This window comes from Artemia sp. Qi Xiang Cuo, chromosome 13, assembly GCF_049724085.1.
Source record: "Artemia sp. Qi Xiang Cuo chromosome 13, ASM4972408v1, whole genome shotgun sequence".
NCBI classification, from domain to species: domain Eukaryota; kingdom Metazoa; phylum Arthropoda; class Branchiopoda; order Anostraca; family Artemiidae; genus Artemia; species Artemia sp. Qi Xiang Cuo.
The window spans coordinates 48942778-48968967 of record NC_142806.1 but is presented as its reverse complement, the minus strand read 5'-3'; the positions used below and the strand labels follow the sequence as shown (position 1 = coordinate 48968967).

Sequence of the window (26190 nt, the reverse complement as noted above, 5' to 3'; positions counted from 1 at the left end):
AGTAAAGAACTCCATTAAACAAAAAATGAGCAAAAATAAAATCAAATAATCTACCAAGCGTGAAACTACCACAAATCAGCATCGATAAATAAAAGAAACCCAAAACGAAAAGAAATTACAATAAATAACCGAGTCAAACTCAAAACGAGAAGAAACTAACATAAGTTGGGCTCGAAACCCCTATGCCTTCCCAAGGCCAGAACAAAATTTGCACTTTACTGAAAAATATAAATGTTTTTACTTTTATAACTTTAATAAATCAAATAATATTAACATTTTTATAACTAAATATCATTATATGTATATTAAACTGACAATGCACATCCATTTGTATTTTACTTACAACCCTTGCCCTGAGTGCTGTGGGGGGGGGTTGTAATCCTCAAAAACCTAATTAATAGAAACTAAAACTACGTTAAATAAAATGGCTATGTCGAAATTTTGATTGGATGTCTTTGGGAGAAAGGTGAGCGTGAGAGGGGGGTTAGTTGCCCTCCAATCACTTTTTACTATCAAAACGGGCACTAGCCCTTTGAAATTTACATCGAATGAGCCTTTTTTGAAGTTTCTACGACAACACCTTCTATAAAAACCTTATATGCCCCCGCGGGGCATAACTTACAACCCTTGCCCTGAGGGCTGTGGGGGAGTGTCCTCCTCAAAAACATAATTTTTATCTGGAAATCAACTACGCTGAACAAAATGGCTATCTCAAAATTTTGATTAGATGTGTTTCGGGAAATGGTGGGCGTGGAAGGGGTGTTAGTCGCCTTCCAATCCATTTCGACTATTAAAAAGGGCACAAGCCACTCCAATATCGAATTGAATGAGCCCTTTTCGAAGTTTCTACGATAGCTTCTTCGATACGAAGTGCCCTGCTCTAAAGGAAAAAAGTAATAAATAATACTTTTTGCCAACATCGCTCTTAAATGCCCCCAGGGCATAACTTAAAACCCTTGCCCTGGGGGTTTTGGGAGAATGTCCTCCTCAAAAACATATTCTCTATCTAGAAATCAACTATGCTGAACAAAATGGCTATCTCAAAATTTTGATTGGATTTGTTTGGGGGAATGATTGGCGTGGAGAGCCTAGTTGCCCTCCAATCACTTTCGACTATTAAAAAGGGCACTAGCCACTCCAATTTCCAATCGAATGAGACCTTTTTGAAGTTTCTACGACAACTCATTCGATACGAAGTGCCCTGGTATGAAAAAAAAATAAATAATACATTGTGCCAACATCGTTCTTTACTTCGGAAGCGCGATTGCGCTGCCTATGATAAATTGGTTACCGCCCTGAATCCATGTTCCATTAAGTATGACGACGGAAATGCAATCAAATTTTTTTTGAATGACAGCCTAAATTTGTGGATAAGCCGTAGGGATCTCCTTTTGCAGCCAGAATTGTTGGTAGCCACTTCTGAATTTAAATTTATCATTTGTAGTAACTTCCATCAATTCTTCTTGTAACTGTAGAATCTTCTGTATTTGCACTTGAAAAAGGATCTAAAATCCAATCAGGTATATTCACTTTTAATATATCATTACATCGTTTATTAAAATTTAAATGGGCTGCATCCACGTACTCACAATAAGAAAGTATGTCGCCATCTTTTTTTCTGTTCCTGATAAATTTGAAATCTGGCTGAATCCCCTCGTCCGAAATTTCGCTTGTACACAAGAATTTTTCATCACTTGAATTTTCCTTCACCAAGAATTCATCACCTTGAAGTTGAAGATCGCTTTCATTAAATTTTTGAAACAAATCGGTCAAGTAAGCGATGTCATTTTTGGATTGAATTAGTTTGGATCGCAAATCCTCATTTTTATCTTTCATGAACTCTAGCACCGAGTTAATAGCTTGAAAAACCTATCCTAGCAGGCACCCTTTGACAACCATCGAATTTCTGTATGAAGCAACAAACAACTAAATTCTTCACCATTTTTAATACAAAGCTGCTTAAATAATCTATCATTCAATGATCTGCGTCAGATTGTGTTGATAGCTTTAATTACATACAGTAATAAATTATATAGGCGTACACTTAAATTTTGGGCAACAAGATGTTGGCGATGAATGACACAGTGTACTGTGAATGCATTCGGCATCTCCTTTTTCAAATATGCAAGAAAACCCCTGTAGCGCACTACCATCGCTGGAGCACCATCCGTGGCTATTGATAAGACATTATCGTTTTTCTTTAAAGAACTCAACTAGTATAAGAAATATCGATTCTCCATTCGTGTCAGTTTGCAAATATTTAGCAAATAATAATTCTTGGTAAACCGCACATATGCTAAAAGCAAAGCTTCGTTTTCTGGCAAAATTGATTCGTCCGAAGTGTTTTTAAATAGCCATACAATGAATCTTCAACATCTTGTGACATTTCATCAATTCTTCTTTGCACTCTATTGTAGCTCAAAGAAATTTTCTTGATAATACCAAATGCTGGCTTGTGTAACAAAGTACGTATTACTTCACTTATAGCCAGTATTATTAGTTCTTCACCAATACTACGAGGTTTTCCCAATTTGGCAATCATTAGTGGAATATTATAAGAAGCAAGCAAGCCATCGCCCTCTTGTGAGACTGCGGTTGAAAAGAGTATTGCCTCTGTCAAAGTTTTTCACTAAATTTTTCGGCTTGCTATCTTACTATGGTCGCCTTGCTTTCAGCTAAATTTTCGGTTGGCTATCATTTAGTGTACGAAAATAACTTAAATCCTTATTTTTTTTTATCACCATGAACTTTAGTAGAATGTTCTTGTAGTCTAGAAGGCTTCATAGATTTGATAATGTTTTCAGGCAAATCCGACATATTGGCAGTTTAATATTTACAAGCGACTCAATAAAGCCACATTTCAAATATTTGATATTATATTGTCTACATTTAGTCTTTGGTTCAGCCATTATTATCTGTAGAAAAAATAAAACTTTTATGGTGTTGTTTAATGAAATGTAAATAAACATGATATCATTAATTGTGAAGGATATATAATTACAACAAAATAACAACAATACTCACCAGTTCTAGTCGCTCTATTTATTACTTATCTTTAACAAATATCAATCATACTTACGCATGTTATGATGTTATGTTGCATTCTTCTTCTCCTTTCAATATATTGGAATTTGGGAGGTAACCTTATCCTGCAAGTTGATATATTTGAAACTATTTCTTCATCTTGTTTCCAAGTTGTGATATCTTCTTTCATATATAAATTTATGAAAATAATATTTATTTTACAATTTATAATTTAGTCATCTAGTCTTCAAATGCAACAGGTATTTTTACGTATTAAATTTTTCTGTTTTGTTTTGCATTATTATTGCTACGAGTATCATACTCGTATCATATATATAGTTTGGTTTATAAATTCGTTAAAGTTAGAATTAGTTAAAATAAATGAAGTGAAGAAAAAATAACACCAAAATTATGTTAACAAATGAACACATTTATAAATCTTAACTTACATTATTTTATTTATAAATTTGTTGTAAGTTTTACCATTTTTATAACTATTTTCTTTTTTCTTTTATGCCTTCACTGCTCCCTACAGCTAATCATCATCCCCCCTTCCAAATGCACCTATGCCCATCATCTCCCCCTGGTTTCCTGCAACGCCCACAGGGGACGGTTTCGCTCACTTTGGCAATCACTGCTCCATGGTCCGTCCTCAGCAAAGCACATGTAATGAGCATATAAAATGTAATGAGCATGTAAAGCACATGAGCATGTAAAGCACATATAAAATGAGCAAAGCACAATAATATACCAGATGATTAAAATTGAAAAATTAACACGGTCCAAGAATAGCATTAAAATATGTTCTTGATTTGTTTTTTTGACTTAATGAATTGATAAGTATGTATATATGTATGTATTGATATGATATGCATGTATGTATATATATATATATATATATATATATATATATATATATACATATATATACATATATATATATATATATATATATATATATATATATATATATATATATATATATATATATTACACTTGATTTGTCACAATATATTTTGCTTAAACAAGCTTGCTTTTTTTTTCTTTTTTTTTTAATAAGCAGTCTAAACACACAGCTGAAGTGACTTGCAATGAGCAAGTAAGTTATTACAGTAGTTTAGCTAGAGTTAGAGGGTTGATGAAGTAACCGAGCGTGCTTAGAGGGGCGAGGGCCATTCAGGAAAATTAAACAGTGTATATGGAATTGATAATTGTTCAATGTCTGGTAATAAATAGAACGTGTCGGGGTATGTTTAGAGGTTTAACTTATAATTTACGCGAAAAAAAAAATTGTAAATGTCCAGTTTTTTTACTATTTCTTTTGTCAAAAATCAAAAAGCTTATTAAAATTACGATGATAATAAATTTTTCTGTAGTATCTAGCACCTTTGGTAATATCAGAGTTTCGTGTGGACAGGAACAAACGCGCCCTTAGGCTCCGATGTTGTGCTCCTGATTACTATCACCAACAAAAAAGGTCGTGCTAATTTTTCTTGCGTCTTGAAAAAGTTGAAATTTGCTCAGATTGCTGGACTGAGCTGAGGCAATGAATAGATACTATTTGGAAAGTAATTTGAGACCGTGGGCATCCGCGAACAAATGCTAAATTGAGAGAGGAATTTGGGATAATATTTGGGGGCGCCCAACCGCCCAGAGTCTCTGGCAAGTGACCTAAAAATTTGAAAAATTTGATTTTTTGATAGGTCGAAAATTTCAAAGATACGAGTGCACGTGACGATAGCAACATTTTTTTTCCTTTTTGTCCTCCGTAAGGAAATTCTTTGAATGAGTAGTCTTTTAATTTTTAATTTGGAAAGAAACAGAATAGCTTAGGTACGTATTTAAATTGCCCATCTAACTGATGAATCAGACATTGAATTGCAAAAACTATCGGTCGCTAAACCTGACGATAAAGAAGCGGACGTTCAGTTTAAAGATTGTGTGCCGAATAAGATTTCGCCTGGTTGACTAATTCTAATAAATTTTGGAACTATGTTCCCGATTAAACATTGTTTGAACCCGTGAAAGCTTTTTTTTGTTTGGATTTCCCTTTTCGAGGAATTTCCAAATGTTTTCTTATTCCAAATATATAACTTTTATTTTAGGCAGAGCTGCAAATAAGACAATAACCTGCTGAAGAAAATCTTTGTCAAAACACAATGTTTCAAGAACACAAATTCCGGCATGCATTAAAATAAAAGTTCAAAATAGGGATAAAATCCTTTTTAATAGACCGTGTATAGAAATTCACAAAAATACCAGATATTTCGGTCACTGTATATGGGACCGAAATATCCGGTACTTTTGTGAATTTCTATACTCTATCTATTAAAAAGGATTTTATCCCTATTTTGAACTTCACTAAAATTCAATTTACATTTGGGCACTTTCAAGGAAGAAAAGTTTGAACGAAGCTTAGATTTCAAGACTGTGAATCACATTATTAAGGATAAAAGTCGAAAAATAGCTTTAATAGTGAGAGATAAACTTTCCCTGGAAAATCTTATATAAAAAAAGGTTAGTGCAAGTTTATTCAACAAACAGGAAAAAATCACTTCAATCATGACTTTCGCCTCTCCAGAGAAAGATTGTTAAAAAGGCTTTCGAAAATATCAACAAATAATACGGTAATACCTTAGTCAATTCTTGGACCAGATGTGGTTATTTTTTAGAGTTTTACTACTGATGACGGTCACTGTATATGTGACCGAAATATCTGATATTTTTGTGAATTTCTATACACCGTCTATTAAAAAGGATTTTATCCATGTTTTGAACTTTTATTTTATCGTCATGGAAAGGCAGTAGGGTCACCGAAATTATCTCCGGCATGCACTGTTTTTGAAACAAAACTCTTTTTAAAAAAAGACACTTTATAAATGGCAATATAAGGTAAAAATTATTTTATTTGGCTTATGAAAATAATAAATTGTTATGTGAACTTTTACAAAAAAGTTTATAAGAAATGAATTGAAAAGATTGTTTTGTTTTTCTGTTGTTTTTCTTCGTTTGCCATCACTTTTGCAACTTCATCGGCTGGTCGTGTCAAGACCCCAGTCGTTTTCTAGCTTAAATAAGAATATTTCCTGCCAAAAAAAGAATTTTCTACAGAGGTATGTCTATAGTATTTGTAATGAAAAAAATTCTATAATGTCCACACTTAAACTACCATATCTAAGGATTGTCAGGAAGGAAAGAATCTCTTCTTTATCTCAAATAGCGTTCTGTTATGACCTGTAAGGGCATAGAAGCATACATTCATTTGTATAAATCGATAACAACTTTACATTCCCCTCCCCCCTTCTCCCTTTGATAATGCATGTTCTAGATGGAAACTAGTCCAAGCAAGAACTTCCAAGCTTGGTTTAATAAATGACATATTTTGAAGAAGTTAATCACAAGCAAATGTGTTTTTTTTTTTACATCCGATGCTTGTGGTTACTACTACTACCACTACTAACAACTCACCGCAGCACCAAGCCGTCTGAGGCCAACACAACTGCGCACACTTCTCTTCCATCCTAATCTATTTAAACTCTCCCTATTTAAACACTCCAAGAAAGTTCCTATTTCCTTTGAATCTTTCTCTGACATCCTCCCACCCCAACCGTGGACAACCTTTCCATTTAACCCTAGACGGTTGGCCGAAAAGGAAAATCTTCGGCAATATATCATCCTTCATCCGCAGAATGTGCCCTAACCATCTCAACCTGTCTCTCATTACAGCCCTAAAAGTGTGGTATTGAACCACACTTTTCGTAGAGCCTAGTGTTTTAAATATGGTGAGTCAGTCGGGAATATACATCAGGGCTTGTGATTAAATATAGAAAAGAAAAGTATGGGAAGGAGGGAGGGTATAATATGATCAGCATTACTACGGTGAATCCGGTGTTTCTCAACCAACAAAAGTTTATTTCCTTTTGTGTCCAAAACCATCCAGGCTTAGCAAAAAAAAAAGAAAAAGAAAATTTGAAACTTATTTTTAAGAAATAATCATTATAAGAAGAGGGGGATGATAAATAGAAATAATGGCTGGATTTATAGAATCGATAGAAATTACATGAAAAAAACAGGTCTGGTTTTAAAAAATTCTGAGACATACTTCTGTACCTCTGAAGCCGATTTTGGCCCTACAGTTAGGAATAAAAAAAAAAAATGAATAAAGCCCCGTTCTTTTCTCATATTTTCATATTCTATTTCAATTCTGTACTATAAGTAAAAGAAAAAGCTCAGTGTCTGCAATATAAAAATTTCTTTATTTTGGACCTTATCTAAGCTTAGTATCCACAGTTTGGTAGTGCCTCTTCGAAATCAATTGAATTCACGGAGGTTCTCGAACTGGTCTCTGGAATCAGGACTCTCTTTGCTTATAGTTATTCGTATGACGAACAATGTATTTTTTGGGATCCTAATTTCAGGATTTGTAAGGAAAATCCTCTGGTGCTGCAATTGTATAAAGAGCTGGTTAGTTCCAAACTCGTCTCCTCTGAGGTGTTTTGGACAGAATTTGCCCCTCCTCTGATCAAAGTTTCTGAACCAGAAGAAAAGCAAGTTGTCGGCGTCTCCAGTGGATTTTTGGTTAGTATGATTTTTAAGCCTTTCCCAACCAATTTGATAAGGGAACTCAAGTTTGAGGGTACTCAAGTATGTATCTAAGACAAAAGCAACCAATGCCATCTACCGCTATCCAGTAAAATCATTGTCGGTACTAAAGTATTAACTAAAATTTTAGTTAATCTAGTTTTTTTTTTTTTTTTTTTTTTTTTTTTTTTTTTTTTTTTTTAGTTCTACTGTCTAACGCTACGCTATCAGCGGGGCTAGTAGTTTTAATTCCTTTTACACCCTTCTTAAAGTTCCGGATTTCCCTCTCCTATTAGCTTCCCAAGCTCTGTGGTCATAACGGAAATACATGCTCTAATGCATCCATAGCTAGCAAAAGTTGGTTTCTTGGGCTTTTTGTTGCCTCCCTCCGCTCGCTTCGCTTGTTACGGCTTGGAGCCTAAAATTACCGTTCTCACAAACTGACTTGGGCAGTAGACCCTTATAATAGCACTCACTTTTCGTTACCTCCTTCTACTCGCTGCGATCGGTAGCTCGTGCCTTCAGGTCGCTATGACATCATTCCAAGTCAAGTTTTTATTTGTAAATAGCCTATTCTTTTTTAAGTGCTCGAAGATGGTCCTGGTTTCCAGCTTGATTAGTTTAGCTCGGTTTTCACTTTACATACCCATAATCACATTCACGTTTGACTTTATACGCATGTCTATGTATGTTAATTATGAGCGTGTGACTCATGCCCAAACTAATGAACTAATCATTGTGAATTTTGGAATATATATTTTAGAGAAACAGTAAGGTAAATTTTACTGAATTTCTGGATGGAATTCAAGTACATATAAATTTTTGCTAAGGATTACGTCTACACATGTGAGGAAAGCCCGAGAAAAGTGATGAAGGTCCGAGACCCCAATCGTAGCAAGGTTAGCGAGCGGGGGGGATGAATAAATCCTATGGGGTCTTGTTCACGAAGAACTAAAGGCCAGAATACTGACAAATCGAAGTTAGGGCTATTTATGGAGGCTAAAGGTGCAAACCTTAATTAAGCGATTTGAGGGCCTATTTGCCAGGAAGGAAGGCCCGAGCCCCGGCCAGAAGAAGGGACAAGAGACTCGTGAAGTAGACACTTTATATTTTTTTGTGTTTCAGTCATCCTTGAATTGTTGGTGTCATTTCTTCGTTGGAACATGTCTATAAATATATGCAATCTTACAGAATTGATCTGGCCCGCTTTTATACAGAACTCTCCATTTAAAACTTGTTACTGATTTCTAAAACTTCTTCTAATTTGTCGTCTCTTCCTGAACATGCTTGAAGTAAAATTCATTTGTGCTGATAAGTTGAAAGGAAACGTCTCTCGGTTTCTATCGACTCTTTTGACTACTTATAAAGAACATTGAAGTTTCGCTTCAAAATAATGTTACAATGATAATTACTTTAAAAATGGATTCATAATAATTTAGGTTTCGTTTCAATCTATCTCTCTACACCCTCGTCTATTCTATTTAAAAACAAAGGAAAGTAACTTTCCTTTGTTTTCTTTCCTTTTTTTTTTCTTTACTTTCCTTTTTTTCAAAGGAAAGTAATCTATAGCACAAGAAGCTTACCTACCATGCCTGTACATTTTTTCTTGATATGAAAGGATTTTAAAGGGTTCTTTTATATTGACATTGATTCCAGATCAATATCAATTTCCTACTCCTTGGGTATATACACTTTTCCTTGATTTTACCTTAACTTAATTAATCTATCAGAAAAGGCTATTAGTTCCAGAGAATAATAATCCGTAGAGCCGCAAGACCTTAAAATTATCTGAGGATATTTACCTTAGCCTAAGTGAAACACTTTATTCCTCTCATTATTTATGCATAATGTCTTTGTGTTATCCTAAAAGTAAGATGAGGAAATCCAGTTGTAAAGTTTCCAAAAAAAAACTTTTATTCTTTTAAGGAAATATTCATTAACTCTTGTCACTCTTCTCTATCAAAGGGACAAGAAAGCACATAAAAATTACATTGTAGTATTTGATAAATACTCAATTATATCAAGGCCGTATCCAGGAGGGGGGGGGGTTGGACCCTCCTCCGAAATGTTTGTTCGACTCGTAAAAAACGTAACCAAAAAATAATTATAAACAAATTTTTATCCGTTTTTGAATTTTTTTACCCCCCCCCCCCGAAAAAATAATCCTAGATACGGCCCTGAATTCTATGCATCTTTACTGGAATAAAACTGGACTTTTGTATGAGAAAGGATTTTGTTGGGGGCGGGGAGGGGGTCCTAACTAAGCCAAAGGCTTTTTGTAGTCGCTATTGAATCAGAGATGGTATTCAAAACAAGACAACGTTAACTTTGGGTTGGGGGTGTCAAATTTGGTGCATTTATACATCTTCATATAATTGAAGAAAGTGAATACATCACTTGATGCCCTTTTTATGCTCTTTCTAAACTCAATAATCGCTTTTGGGTCAAATTCCATTTTCAGTCCTTAAGATACCCCACAAGGTACCTTATTTTTGTCACCGCAAAAAAAAGTGATTACCGCTAGAATTGGGTTCAAAAGTGGTTAAAAATATACTATTCGTTTATGCATCAATTATTCAAAAGTAACATAATCCAAAGGCACTGATTTGTAACAATCTCTTTTCACAAAAATTTAATAAATAGATATTGTTCTTAAATGTCAAATATTTTCCTTGCGTTTGTAGAAAAGCTTGCGTTTTCTCTCCCAGGACGAAAAAAGTAAGCGTTTGTAGAAAAATGACGGTTCATTACGCAGAAAACTCGCCCTTAAATACAAACGTCAGGAAAACGTTTCTAAGGTCTCAAAATGAAATGGACCCAATAAGCAAATATTGAATTTTGAAAGACCATAAAAATGAATCGAGTGATGTATTCATTTTCTTTCTAGCTACAGTATATGAAAATGTATAAATTTAACTTAAATTCCTCTCTCTGGTATTGGGCAGTATCACAACATTTAACATATTGCATAGCAAGGTAAAAAAGCAAAAAAATTGACTAGGGACAAATTATTAAAGGAATGCTTTCGTCACTATCCTGACCAGACAAAATTACTTAGCAGTACATCCTAAATTAGTACACATAGCTCAGTAGGAAGTATTTTTTTGATTTTTTTTAAGTTAAAAAAATTGTAAAAATGAGAAATTTTGCTTAATAAGAATTTATTAAGTCTTCTTATAGTCTTGACCAGTGGAGACATTTTTGACGGTCATTTCGTTGTTTAATGAGACGAAACAAAAACAAACTATTTTGAACTTCTTATTAATTGGAAAAAGTTAGGCCACATGTTATATTATTTTGCAGCGAAATATCAATGTTCTTAACAATTAATCAAAAGACTCGATAGAAACAGAAAAGCGTTTCCTTTCAACTTATTATCACTAATAAATTTTATTTCAAGTATGAAGAGACGACAATTTAAGAACGTTGGTGTTTTAGAAGATTCAGTAAAAAGCTTTAAATGGAGAGTTCAATATAAATACAAAAGTGGGCCAGATCTTTTCTGTTAGATCATCTAACAGAAAACAAAATTGAGCTTTTGCTGAATTATATATATATATATATATATATATATATATATATATATATATATATATATATATATATATATATATATATATATATATATATATATATATATATATATATATATATATATATTTATAGACATGTTCCAAAGAAGAAGTGTCGTCCATAATTTATAGAGAAGACTGAAACACACACACACAAAAAAAACGAAATTATCTTCCCTATATAAACGTGACACACAGCTTCGAAACGTCGCTAATGGCATAACTTCTTCCTTGGATGTGACTGGAGACGAAACTGTGGCAGCTGGAAAGGCGATTCTGGACAAGATGATGGAGAAAACCTTGAAGGAGCAAGCTTTCAATAAAAAAGAACAAGCAACCCTAATGAATGCCAAGGAAGTCCCCTGTGGTTGCATGTTCTCTGACCAAGGGTAAAGCATAACATATATCAAATACGTAATCTAACCTAACCTTGGTACCTTTTTTGCCCCTTCAACCCCAAAAACTTACTTAGCTTACTTAGGTCTTCCCACGCCGGCTAGCGTATAAGGTGACAACGGTGCCTCCCCATGACGACCTTTCTTGTAAACACCAAAAAACCAAAGCTAAATATTTTTCAGGGAGTGAGCAATACCTCACGAGGCAGCAAAAATCTGTTTTTCATTAGGATATTTGAGGTTCTAGATGCGGCTCTTTTCGCGTGTTTACCGGCTACCAAATAAGTAACAAAAATAATCCCCGTTGAAAATTCTACCAGCAGAAAATTCGCTTTTCTGGGCATGCTTTTTCAGGAATATTGTAATCATAATCAAGCGATGTAACCATCGAGAAGACTGCCTCAAGTTCGAACTTTGTACTATTCCATCTTCTCGTTTCGTAAGTGAAAAGCTCATGGTGAAAGTAAGCAAAACAGAACTTGAAAACTCAATTTTTAAGCTTGAGGGATAATAATCTGTCACCTTCAAGACCTTTGGGTGTGTCTGGTTTCTGGTGCTCTTTTATATCCAGTTCAGTGGAAGGCAGAATCAATTTTTAAGGCAATCTTTGCTTTATTCGTTCATTACATATTATCAAGATATCTTGATGCTACCATCGCGTTTGACGACTATGAGTTTGGTCCATTATTAAAGGATGCTACTTGTTGGGGTTCCACCCCTGTTTCTTTTCCTTTCAGATAAATGACCTATTTTTGTTTCTTTAATTACATTTGCTTATAGTATAATTTCAAAAGACAGGTTAAATTCCCGTTACTAAGCGATAGTGGTTTTGCAATAGGTAAGCTGTGAAGCAAGTTTATTTTTACTTCCTGGTTGGAGAGTCATTGAAAAATAAATATAAGAGGTAAAATTGGGTTTGAATGAGGAGGTAGCTGATTGGCTGGGCCAAGTGACGGTCCACCCATACAAACAGTGCTGTACAAATTATTATTATGTTTTAGTCTGCGTTCTGACCCCAGTCGGGGATATATATATTTTTGTGGTATTTGTGACCCTTTTGGAAGAATACAAGTAAGGTATTTTCTACAAACTGTGTACTATTTTCCGTAACCCAGGCAGGGTAGGAATAGAGCTACAAGGTACCGTCATTATTATATTGAAAGGGAGGGTTGTTACCTCCAAGGAGAGAGTAGAGATTTTCTAGCCGTAACCCAAGGCGGGTACATCTGGCTTTAGAAAGTGGCCATTTGACCACTCGATCGTGTTATCACACCCTAGGACAGGGTATACTGTAAATAGGGTAGTACCAAACTCGATATTTGCAGAACCGTTGGGGTAAGAGCGGGAATATCACTAACATTTGGGCCGACAAGGGGTTCTCCCCTTGGAATAAGTGGCATAGCAACCTTTTTTGCGCCATTTTTGCCTTTAAAAGTGGTGACCCCTTACATTCACCCCAATAAGTGGTGCCAGCGGTAGCTAGCACTACGAACATTGGTGGCTGCAAAAACAGACATTATTAACAATGTTGATATTTAAGGAATTATACGGTTTGGAAGAGACAAGTAGATTAACCCACAGAAGTAGCCTATTGTGGTTACAAAGGATATAAATAAAAAATCGCAAAGAAAAATTTTTATCTGAGTTGTGCCTTGATAGATAATAATAAGTTTTAAAATTTAATAATCCATAAATCACGCAAATAATTAACTTGTGAGACAAAGGAGGCTGGACTCCCCACGTAGGACCAAAAAAGAATCAACAAATTAAAAGGAAATAATTTTTCACAAAAGAATAAAAAGAAACATTGATAAAAGGATTTTCATTTGAACGAAAGACGTTAAATAAACCTTAAAATAATGGCGGACAAACGAAGAATTCAGACAAGATCTACTGTGGTAAAACAAAAATCAGATTCAGACACACAATTATATGCGACTCCCGCTGGAAATACCCTAAGAAAAACACCATCAGATAGAACCATATATCATTCATCAGGTGAAATGGACATTTCCAGGAAATGTGAAGAGGATATCTTCAAACCAAAATCAGTAATAGAGCAGTCCCCGGTACGAACTAGAAAAAAAAAGGTATACGGCAACTTCAGATAGAAGGATACCCAGATAAAAAAAACCAGACAAAAGAAACAGTGGCAATAATACATGAAGAAAACTCACTATATAAAAGGACGAATAAAACAAAACCAACTCACCCTTCAGGTGAAGTACAAAATGCAGGGGAGTTGAGAGTAAAAGAAAATATAGTCATAGAAGGAATAGAATCAGAAAACAAATTAAGAGGATATAAAAACAGAGAGAATCATAGTAGGCCAAGTATTACCAGTAGTAGAAGTTCAATTTCCAGCAGGGGCTCGCGAAGGAGTACTCAAATAGATACAACACAACAAATATTAAATTTCATGCAGAAAGAAAGATAGACAAGAAAGAAAACGAACGGAAGAGGCTGATAGGATAGCCAGAGAACAGTAAGAGGAGAGATATAGAAAAGAGAGAAAGATATAAGGAGAGACAGAGATGAGAAATAGAGAACAGAAAGAAGATTCTGATAGGAGAGCCAGAAGACGAGAAGAAAAGACTGATAGAATAGCTAGAGAAAAAAGGAGGAGGCAGACAGAGAGGATAGGAAATACATAATGGAAATGATGGCAGGGAGAAATTTTCAAACGTATAAGAGAACCGCATGGGTTAGAAACCCGGAAAAATATAATACTCCGTTAACTACGGTGGGAGGTGGACCGGCCCATAAAACAAATGGGGTAGCTGTGCCACCCTGTCGGAAAAATGAAATACTTGATACGCGTGTTCAAAATATTGATAATCCACAAAAATGGGATGCGGAAGTAAAAAGACCACAAAATATTGAAAATAAGACGCGCGAGAATGATTTTTCGGGAAAATTTCCAGAAAATGGAAAACTTGAGAACACTTTTAATGAATATGAGACACTAACGAGTACAAGCCAAAATGAAACGCTGATTGAACCAGAGAAAAAGGATACGAAATTTATTGTACGCGCTTTTCCTTGGAAAGTTCGAGAAATTTTAGTAGAATATGAAAAACCAAATGTCGGAGTTCAATTCCCATTTGATAACGAACTATTTGTTTCGACAGTAAGAATAAAGAAGACTAACAGAAAGACAAGAAATATTAAACGAAGCTACAATGAAGTTATGCGGTCAAAAATGGTGGACACTGGAGTCCAAATCAGATTTAACGATGATTTAGTATTTTGCAAGAATGACAAAATTGAGAAATGTAGAGATGAAAAGAGGAGTGTAAAAAAGAGAGATTTGGAGATTCAGCCTGCAGTGGCGAAAAATAAAAATTATCTGGGCTGTGCCTAGCTAAAATAAATAATAGGGAGAAAAATAAAATGTTGGAGGGGCTGTGCCTTGAAAACATGGATAATAAGGGGGAAAAAGAGGTCAAAGACCCATGGGGAATAAAAGAGGAGGGTTCCAAAATAGAGATGGATGACCTACAACGGGTTGGGGGAAAGTTGGGGGATATGGAATTCCGAGTCGGATTGGAAAGATTTGGGAAGGAATTTGATATTGGTCTGATCAACTCAAAAGAGGGTTTGTTCCTTTATGAAGGGGAAGAATCCCTTGGGGAAGGTCCCCTGCGGGGAGTCGCAAAAGATAGCCCTTTTCCTCAATGCGCAACTGGTCGACAAGTTGTGATCCCTTTACCGAGATTTTGCCTTTCTGATCTGGAGTCCTTGGGGGATACCATCTCCCAGTCACTTCATACTTAACCCAAACCTTTGTCCAGTAACCCTAATCATAGTTGTTATTCTTCGTGGGAACCGACAATTATTTCCGGCAAATTGTATTCAGCGGAAGATGTATCTAAGTTTCATCTTCAATTAGCATCAACGTATATTCTTCAGTTAATTATCCCAGGGGAGGGAACCCAGAAAAAAGGCGATTCATGGTTCGCGAAAAATTTTACTTCATTTCCAGTACCCTTATCGTTTTCACAGGCCTGTGTATTTTCAGCCTTGGATTATTTGAAATTATGCCAAGGGGCAATGTACTTTTTGATTGAGATGTGGGGTTGTTTCCACAGATGGAAATTAAGAGGCTAGTGCAGCCAATTTTTCACGATGGCTGGCATCATCACATGCGCCAGAAACTGATTCTCTGCTCCTCTCAAATGTAAATTCGTGAGAGCGAGAAAATTTTTTTGTCTTTATTGTGCTACGCACAATCACTATCTATGAATCTTGAAGACTTCAACTTGCAATATTTAAGGCGGATACTATACGATGTAGACCATGGTGGTCCTACAGTAGGGACGTGTCGAGGACAACCGATCCAGATTCCAGAGCCAAGCGGTGGAAGAGAGAAGGCAAATGGATTTTGTAAAGTTGAAGTTAAGTGTTTATGTTTGTAAGGGTGGACCACGGTAGCTCGTGGGCGGTCATACATCTCATGGGGGGAGGTGTTAGGGTTCCACCCCTCCTTCTTTTCCTTTCAGATAAATGACCTATTTTCGTTTCTTTAATTACATTTGCTTATAGTATAATTTCAAAAGACAGGTTAAATTCCCGTTACTAAGCGATAGTGGTTTTGCAATAGGTAAGCTGTGAAGCAAGTTTATTTTTACTTCCTGGTTGGAGAGTCATTGAAAAATAAATCTAAGAGGTAAAATTGGGTTTGAATGAGGAGGTAGCTGATTGGCTGGGCCAAGTGACGGTCCACCCATACAAACAGTGCTGTACAAATTATTATTATGTTTTAGTCTACGTTCTGACCCCAGTCGGGGATATATATATTTTTGTGGTATTTGTGCCCCTTTTGGAAGAATACAAGTAAGGTATTTTCTACAAACTGTGTACTATTTTCCGTAACCCAGGCAGGGCAGGAATAGAGCTACAAGGTACCGTCATTATTATATTGACAGGGAGGGTTGTTACCTCCCAGGAGAGAGTAGAGATTTTCTAGCCGTAACCCAAGGCGGGTACATCTGGCTTTAGAAAGTGGCCATTTGACCACTCGATCGCGTTATCATACCCTGGGACGGGGTATACTGTAAATAGGGTAGTACCAAACCCGATATTTGCAGAACCGTTGGGGTAAGAGCGGGAATCTCACTAACATTTGGGCCGAGAAGGGGTTCTCCCCTTCGAGTAAGTGGCTTAGCAACCTTTTTTGCGCCATTTTTGCCTTTAAAAGTGGTGACCCCGCACATACACCCCAATAAGTGGTGCCAGCGGTAGCTAGCACGACGAACACTACTCATTACAATGAGCCCATTTCAATGCAGCGCGTCAATATAATGCGCATTAATATATTAGGTAATACACCGTTCCAGGTTCGCAGTTAATTCACAATAAATGTGAAGTAAATACGAATTAAATTTCAATTTCCACCTGGAACACACTCCAAGTTGCTTGGACTAGGAATAAATGACGGTGAAGAAGTGACGAGAATATTGATCAAGTGGATGGCTTCACTTACCTGAGTTGTATTATTTGTAAAGATGGTGTATCCAATTTAGATTTAAAAAGTCGAATAGCCAAGGCCTATGGTGTTTTTTTTCACAGTTGAAAAAAAGTTTGGAAGGATAGGAAGATAAATCTGCGAACAAAGGTTAGATTATTGGAAGCTCAAGTGATGACAGAAGTCAAGTATGGTTCTGAAACGTGTGTGCTACGGAAGACGGAGAATGTTTTCAAGAGGATTTCTCTGCGGATTTTTTGGACACCCGTTTGACTGACTTTATTTAAAAACAGTTTTCTCGACTAAAAATTTGGTTCGATCCCGCTTTCTTGGGCTATAATGAGAGAAAGATTGAGATGGCTGGGACAAGTTTGGTAGATGCAGGCTAAAACATTGCCAAAGATCTTCCTTTTCAGCTTTCCATCTAGGGCCAAACGAAAAGCAGGTCATCCCTGAAATGAGTGAGAAAAGGTCATGAGGTCGTTTTGAAAGGATTTAAACGAAATTGGAACTTCTTGGGAGGGTGTAAAGAGGGAAGTTATGAATAGATTGGGATGGAGGAAGAGTGTGCGCAGCTGTGTTGGCATCAGGCGGCTTAGTGCTGCAGTGAGTTCTTACAGTTTAGGGCCTGGCGCTGAAATGTCTCTCTAAATGGTGTTTGATCAGGTTTATTTTTAAGAATCCTTTTAATTCGAAATCCAGTCTGCACGAAGTCAGCCTGGGTTAGATCGGGAAAATTGACTTTAAGCCAGAAAACCAATTGGAGATTTTTTTTTTTTTTTTTTTTTTTTTTTTTTTTATCCTTTCCATTTTTTGGTAAGTTAAAAGACACAATTTAACAGTTTAAGGTTGGCTTGGAAAAACGAGGAAAACTGCCAAACACTATATGGTGCTGGGAATTTTGGATATTTTTTTCTTACACTGGCGCCAATCTGAACTCCTTTCCCACACTCTCAATTTCGCCTCAATCATAGCCAGTCTTATGAAACAAATATGTCATCCTTGATATGGCGAATGGATAAAGATCCACTTCAAGAATCTTTTTCCCTTTCCAAATCATTTAGAAAAAGGTGTGGGCCCTTTCATTCTAGGCACGACGGTATTAAGTTTACTTAAGATTAGCTTTCTGTACAGAAGATAAAGTGCATAAAAGATAAAGAAAAAAATCAAGATGGAGTTGAAGGTGACTGTCAAGCTTTTCATTTCATGTTCCTGTCATTCGTTAAGTCTGTTCATTCCTCCTTTTTGTGTGTGTCTGACAACACAGTTTTTACTTTTTTTTTTCCTTCCGTCAACGATTGAATTAGAGTCCTACAGTGTAAACACCAACAGGGGTTTCTAAAATTCCATGCTAAGTAAAAAATTCTACTATAGAATGCCCTTATATTTATACTTGAAAATAGGATTGCGTTAGAACTGCAATATTGACGCCTGGTTAGATTTAGTTTTTGCGTTGTCAAGGTGTTATTAAGAAATCTCGGAGATTAGCCCCTTTATTAATAAGTACAGGTTGTTTAGAGTGCGAGCTTGCCCACCTTTGCGGTTTTGGACTGGGACTTCCGTATGCCCCCTCTACCCTCTTCGAGCAATATAGCTGACCATATTTGCATAAAAAAAAACAAAAAAAAAATTGGGGAAGAAGGGTTTAAATTACAGCCCGATATCAGTAATTGGACGTTGGGTGAGGCTTTTCCCGGCCAAATCCACTAAAATAAACTTTGAGCCTCTTTTAAGTCAAAAGAAAAATGAGTGGAGTTCGTTTGGTTAGGCCTACACTAGGTGTGTGATGACCAAGCTCGAATTCAAATGCATACAGAATTTCTAAAAGGCATGTCAAATAACAATGTATTTTCATTCATGTGTAATGCATGCCATTTTTGTAGCTTTGAACTGGAGTTTTATTTGAAGTTAAATATTTTTGTCTTTAATCCAGATTTATTAAAGAAGACACTTACAGTGATTTCCTTGAATTCGCTAGTTTATAGAGCGTAAAGTCGATAGCACAAACAAGTAGTTTATAATTTTAGTGTCCTCAAGTCATCCACTAATATCTTTCAGTCATCCGCTAAGAATATTCTATTTCAACCGTCATCCTCCTCAATTATGCCCATGTTTTAATGCTATCTTTACAAATAGGAAGATAACCTTTAACCGAGACTGTCTTTTCCTGATAAACTCTGACATAAAAAAACTATCTTGTGGAATCTACCAATAAAAAACAGTTATTAGCTATTTTAATTTGATTGCTATTTATATTAGTAATGTCATTCTTTAGATGGGAGTCGTTTCAAATGTTTTTTTTATAAGTAATTTTGTAGAAAATTCCTCTTCTGGCCTTGTAAAGGAATTCCAACAGCCCTTAAATTCGTTTTAAATACCAAAGGATGAAACTTGAGAATAAACATTCACTCAAATATAGAGAATGGAATTCATCCAAGGCACAAGTTCTTCCTGACTACCTATTATCTTTAGAAATTTAAGTTCTGAGAACTTCTCTTGACGTTTACTGTTTTTCTAAAACTCTCTAGGTTGGTAAACTGTGTTTCATTCCTAGTTAATATTATATAGGTATCCACAGTTGCAAAAAAGCTGCAGTTTTCGTAGAAGATAGAAGAATGTTCAACAGATATAATAATTTTTCCGAATCTATATTTAGGGACCAGACACACGTAGCCTTTTCGGTACCGATTTCAGCAGCTCATTGTGCAAACGATAGCGGTACAAAAACAATGCCCTTTGCGCCAGAATTTCAGAACTAAATATCATGGACACCAATATTCTACTGTAGTTTGTCATTAGTTACACGAATGATATCAACTTATTATCTAGTTCTTTTATCATTATTATTAAGTTATTTTATTATTAATTTTTATACTTTAGTTTTAGTTTTGATTTTTTTCTCATTTGATTTCCCCGCTGAAGTGAAGGTCGTTTCGATGGAGGATTCCTTTTCTTCTTTTTATTGATGATCACGATGAAATTCGGTGCCATTTTTGTAAATCAGCACCAAAAACTAGAAAATTTTTCAGCCTCAAATCGCTGCTAGTTTCTGCGCAAGTTGGTGTCGATTTGGTAAATCGCTGCCGTAAAAAGCTACGTGTCTCCGGCCGTTTAGGTTAACTGGAAACTGTCTTCTCACTTTGGTACTTTTATTAGTTTTATTACAGGCTTGTTTCCTCCATCTCAATAGGTACGAAGAAACGTTCCTAATAGTTGTTTTATCTTTGTTAGATCGCAGAGATATAGCTTTTATGAAGAGAAATTTATTACTAATATTGACGCAAACATATTATTTGGCAGAAAATTTGCACATTGAGTTGCCTTCCGTGTGGATGACATCCCTGTCCCTGTAAAAGTTGAGCGGTCATTTCTGTGGTTATAAAATGGATTAATCTTTGCCTGGAGATGTATGGCCCAAGATTTGATCCGAGTTACCGTTGTTTCGACGTAAGGACCTTTGTAGTGGAGATAGATGTGTTATGAAAAAGTATGCTCACAAAAGCTTCGAATCATAGTTAAGCATAGAATCCGAGTTGCCGTTGTCTCGACGTAGGGACCTTTGTAGTGGAGATAGATGTGTTATGAAAAAGTATGCTCACAAAAGCTTCGAATCATAGCTAAGTGTGGAATCCAAGTAGCCGTTGTCTCGACGTAAGGACCTTTGTAGTGGAGATAGATGTGTTATGAAAAAGTATGCTCACAAAAGCTTCGAATCATTGCTAAGTATGGAATCCGAGTAGCCGTTGTCTCGACGTAAGGCCCTTTGTAGTAGAGACAGATGTGTTATGAAAAAGTATGCTCACAAAGGCTTCGAATCATAGCTAAGTATACAATCCGAGTTGCCGTTGTCTCGACGTAAGGACCTTTGTAGTGGAGATAGATGTGTTATGAAAAAGTATGCTCACAAAAGTTTCGAGTCATAAGCTAAGTATGGAATTCGACTCGGAAAGGTCAGCTCTGAGATTCATCAAATCCTGGTAACTGTTCTAAATACGCCATATATGAGGCATATCTTAGTTCAGAACAATTATTAAGATTTAACTTTTAATAGGCCATAGAACTTGTCTTTCGAAATTGAACTTTGCATTTAATTCATACTTTTTTCATTTTTAAGTAAGCGCGGTTTTTCAAGCTAGACTAGGATACGATTCGCCCTTCAAAAAATAAATAAAATAAACCACATATATGAGATTTGAGCCATAAACAAGTTTCTGGAGTAAAAACTCAAAGTATTTAAGCTGATTATTTTAGGCAGAAATAAAGCCTCAAGCAGATGGTGTCAATGATCTCCGAGTTAACTTAACCAAGAATATGATTGATTCAATATTTAGAACTTATCCAGCAGTACAAAAAAAGTACGAAGCATTAGTTCCTAGAAAAATGACTGCCACTTCATTCTGGGAGAAATTCATTCATTCCTATTATTTTCGAAGAGAGCGAGAAAAGGATGATATATTTAATGAATGTGCCAAAACTGATGATATGGGTAAGTTGCTATGTCTTTTTTATTGCTATTGTTGTTTCATTCCTTTTTATGCATAACAGGCAGGTCTATTACTGAGAATTTGATTATATCTTAATGTCTTGTAAAAAATTCAAAGGCTCTAAAAATTTAGGAATTTTATCATAAAGCTTTTAATTTAATTAACTAATGATTTTTTTTACTTAGATTTAAGAAATTGAATAATATCCTAAGATTCGCTTGTGAACAAACCTAATGTTTAAAGGTCTTGATATATAAATAATATTAGATTAAAAATTACTATTATTAAGAAATATTATTATAGATTATAATATTATTAAAGATTAAAATTAAGATAAATATTAGATTAATACTAGATTATAAAGATTAAATATTAATAATATCTTTTACTTTATGTACCTTTTTAGGTTTATGTTTAAGATGCATATTCTTTTCTAGATCTCAAACTCAGTCCTGAAATCTTGATGTCTTGTGAGAAATATAAAGAGTGTTAGCCCTGATTAAAACACAGTTTAGCCGTTTGTTTCAAATGTTGAATCTGACCCAGGTCATTTCTATTGAATTGTTTTCAGGCACTGAGTCTGAAGCGTGTTTTGAGCGGGTTCGACAAAAATCGTTTTCAGGTTTTCCGTGTTCAACCGAACGAAACTTGAAAGCGTTTTCATCTTATGGGTTCCAAGCGTATTGGACAGGGGTTTCTCAAAATTGTAACACGCCAGAATAGCACAGTTGAACACGGGTTCTGAGAAGATATTCACCGTTGTTAAACACGATACTCAAAACGATAATCTGCACAACCCGTGTTGAACTCCGTGTTGGGTGTGGGTGGTCAGAAAAAAAGGCTTTGATTGCGTTTCTTCTTTCCTCAACTTTTGTGGCAGCCTTTCCAAAACCAGAACTGTTAAAATTTTTAAAATTGGCCTTCTCTAAATTCTTCAAATTTTTTTTTCAAGATTCTTGTTTTGTCTTTTTATTTAGGCAGAAGCCAAATATCTTATTCATTTACTGTTCTTTCAGACACTGCTCTAAAGAACAAAACTCAAAGCACTGATACTTTCAAACACCATTGTTACAAACTGTCCCCAAGACCAACAAATACTCTCTAAAATGGACGCTGGTGCGAGGGAGGGGTTCGGATTCTCACCCTAAGCAATCCTTCATATTTTTACCTATCCTTTTTTTTATGATTCCTTCTGCTTCCATATAGTTTGGCTTTTTTTTTTTTTTTTTTATCTGTGCCCTCTACCATGAAAAAGATTCATGTGGAACTTTAGCCTACAAAATTAATTTATTTTGTAATTACTGTTTGGAATCAATCACTAGGTTATGTGAAAAATTATGGTAAATATTGTCTATTGTATTAGGATTAAAAGGAAGGCTGATAACCATGCGTAGTAAATACACATTTGAAAACTTTGTATGTTTTCTTTTTTTTTGGGACGTGCTTAAATTTCAGATGACCGAGTTGTAGATAACTAAACTATGCTTAATTTTGTTTCGCGAGGGAGGGACGCTGGTGCGAGGGAGGGGTTCGGATTCTCACCCTAAGCAATCCTTCATATTTTTACCTATCCTTTTTTTATGATTCCTTCTGCTTCCATATAGTTTGGCTTTTTTTCTTTTTTTTTATCTGTGCCCTATACCATGAAAAAGATTAATTTGGACCTTTAGCCTACAAAAATAATGTATTTTGTAATTACTGTTTGGAATCAATAACTAGGTTATGTGAAAAATTATGGTAAATATTGTCTATTGTATTAGGATTAAAAGGAAGGCTGATAACCATGCGTAGTAAATACACATTTGAAAACTTTGTATGTTTTCTTTTTTTTTGGGACGTGCTTAAATTTCAGATGACCGAGTTGTAGATAACTAAAGTATGCTTAATTTTGTTTCCTTTTTTTTCAAAAAAATATTAGCACTTAAGAATAAGAAGCCATTAAAATACCTTCTTATTTTAACGTGGATTAATATGAAAATAAAAACATTCCCTTCAGTAGTAGGTAACTTATTTAGCTTGATATGCTTGCTGCTAAAACTGGCTTCTGAATAATGTAATTTTTTGTCAAATGGCCCATGTTTATGAACGGTAAGTAGTAATGAGCAGCCCCTATTCATATACTCTATTCAACCTCATTCATAGTAACCAATTTAATAAGGAAAAGCCACGTTGTATTTTAAATTAAACTAAAGAGGACATTAAAAAGGTGAACACACAACTCGACCACCAAACTCCTCAACCACCCTCAGCTCAACTACCTTTAATTCAACCACCGAACAACTTAACCACCATCAACCCGACTACCAAACAACTCAACCACTGCATAGCTCAACCACTACATAATTCAGATCTTTTTCAATTCAGATCTGTTGATTAATCACCAAAGCCTGGTGAGCATTCACACCCTGGTGATCTGATCAGTGTGAAGACTTCTCAAATAAATTCCAACATTAAACAAGCAGCAGCCACTTCCTCTTTGTCAACTAGAAACATTTTAGGGAAACAGCTTAAAATTGAAAATGAAGACGTACTTGTTAGAATGCTTGTAAAGAGTACCTTAGAAGAGGCCATTCGTCAAGAAAGATGAAAAAACGATTGTAGTCTTCGAGAACCCCAGTCGATGGCTTTTGAAGTCTCAGATTTGTATCAAGATCTTGTCCTTAAGGATTTCGGACCAAAAATCCCTAAAAGAATTTTGGCTTTGGGCCATAGAGATATGTTGCAGTATCTTGAGAGATCAGAACTATTTTTAGGTGATGGAACATTCGACGTTTTGTCCCGACTTTTTTCCAGCTATATTCAATATATGCAAAGATTAGTGATAAATATTCATGCATTTATTTTCTTTTGCCTGATAAGCAAGAAGTACATATCGCGGCAAGCTACAAGCACTTGGAGACTTGCTGCCAAGAGCCAGTCCCTCTAGGATTCTGACGGGATTTTGAAAATGCTGCTATAAATGCTTTTCGAGTTGGGTTTCCAAATTCTATGTTGTCGGGATGTTTCTTTCACAGTCTATCATTTTAACACTATCATAAGAAAAGCTCAATCGCTGGACATCAAGCAAGAGTTTAAAAATGACCCCAATTTTAGTGTCCTCGTCAAAAGTATCTCAGTCTTAGCTGTTGTTCCATTGCAAGATATTGAAAGAGTGTTTGATGAACTCAGGCCATTTCCCCCAAGGTGATAATTACGATTATCTCTAGAACGACTTCAATGATACCTACGTAAGTGGCATACAATTGCCAAACCGGGTGGGTTGTATTGTCATGATTTTTACCAGTCTTTTGGAACCCACACTGCAAGTGCATCGACTTGCGTGGCTAAAACTACGAATACCACGGAAGGTTTCCACAATGCTCTTCATGATATGTTCATGTACACTCATCCAAGTCTTTGGAAGATCTTTGATGGACTAGAGCGTGACCTTGCTGTCCAATGTTTTGTGGCATCAGGGGCTGCTGCCACATCAGGGGCATCAGGGGCTGCTCAACAACAGGGTCAGCGATTCTTAAAATATAAAATAATTGCTCAACGACTTTCAAGACACGTTCAAACATACCCTCAGGAAGAAAAAAAAATGAGATACCTGAATGCAATTGCACATATGGAAGGGTAAAAAGATGCTCTGAATATAAAAATACCTACAAAGACGGGTTTTTCCATTAACTGTTTGCAGATTTCTCCCCCCACCCCCCCCCCCCCGCCCTTCCACCAAAAAATATTGTTGACTTTAAGAATATATCACCCTAATCACCATGTCTAAGCTGTTTATTTCAGCTAAGCTGTAATCCCCTCTTTACCTGCAAGCTTAGCCGAAATATAATCCACCGAATCAACGGGGATAAGGATTTAAAATCCTCCCCTTTCCCCTATATTTGTTATGAAAAACATGAAAATTTTCTTTTTCCAAAATCTATTTAAATCTTCGTATGCTAATAAATTCTTGATGGGCAGCTTAAACCTTAATGAAAGTTACATCTTTGAAAACATGAAAAGCAGTTTTTTTACGTATATTGTTTTAAAATTCCTATTGTTAGAGTTTATGGTATTTATCTGCACGAGTTGCTCTCTAATCACAGGTTGTTAGTGCGAACAGTTTGCAACTCTAAAATAAAAGCTCCAAAATTATATGTAAACATCAAAAGAATCTACTTCTTATGCTGATTCCGACCACTTAAAACTAATTAATTTTGAAGTTAATTTTCAAATGTAAAGGGTACAAGAAAATCTTATAATGTGGGGAAAGGGAAGAAAACGCCCCCTAAACAGGTTGTGATCTTCGTGCTGTCGCATCCTTTTTAGGGGGTGCTATCTTTAAGCACCTTCAAATTTCTCTCGTTTGTAACCCCTTGAAGTGAGATTTTGGTTATTTGTTTAAAAAAAAAAGGAAAAGAGTACAGAATTCGGTGATTATCTTCATGGAGATTGTTAAAGACGCTTTTTTTCTTCTTTTTTTTCAGGGGTGATCGTATCGAACAGGTGATTTTAGGAAATCGGGAGAAGTCTCAATTTAAACCGATTTTTATTTCTCATTTGCCATTTTTAAGCAACGAAAAAGGCTGCATCGCAACAATATAATTGTTTAGGCCACTTTGACAGAAAAATCAAAATTTAGCCAAAAAGGCATCGCGTGAAAATTGTGAGATAGTAAACAATTTAAGCTA

At 35.5% G+C, this 26190-nt stretch overlaps 1 protein-coding gene across 4 annotated transcripts in view; it reads left to right on the top strand.

Annotated features, from left to right (window-relative positions):
- Tfb1 (transcription factor B1) overlaps positions 1–26190 on the top strand; it is a 74915-nt gene that overhangs the window by 19504 nt on the left and 29221 nt on the right. For all 4 annotated transcript variants that reach the window (XM_089098623.1, XM_089098625.1, XM_089098622.1 and 1 more), the window contains exons 4-5: positions 7443–7602; positions 21291–21525. In XM_089098623.1, coding sequence (XP_088954749.1) covers positions 7443–7602; positions 21291–21525 — 395 coding nt within the window. The remainder of the gene's footprint in view (positions 1–7442; positions 7603–21290; positions 21526–26190) is intronic.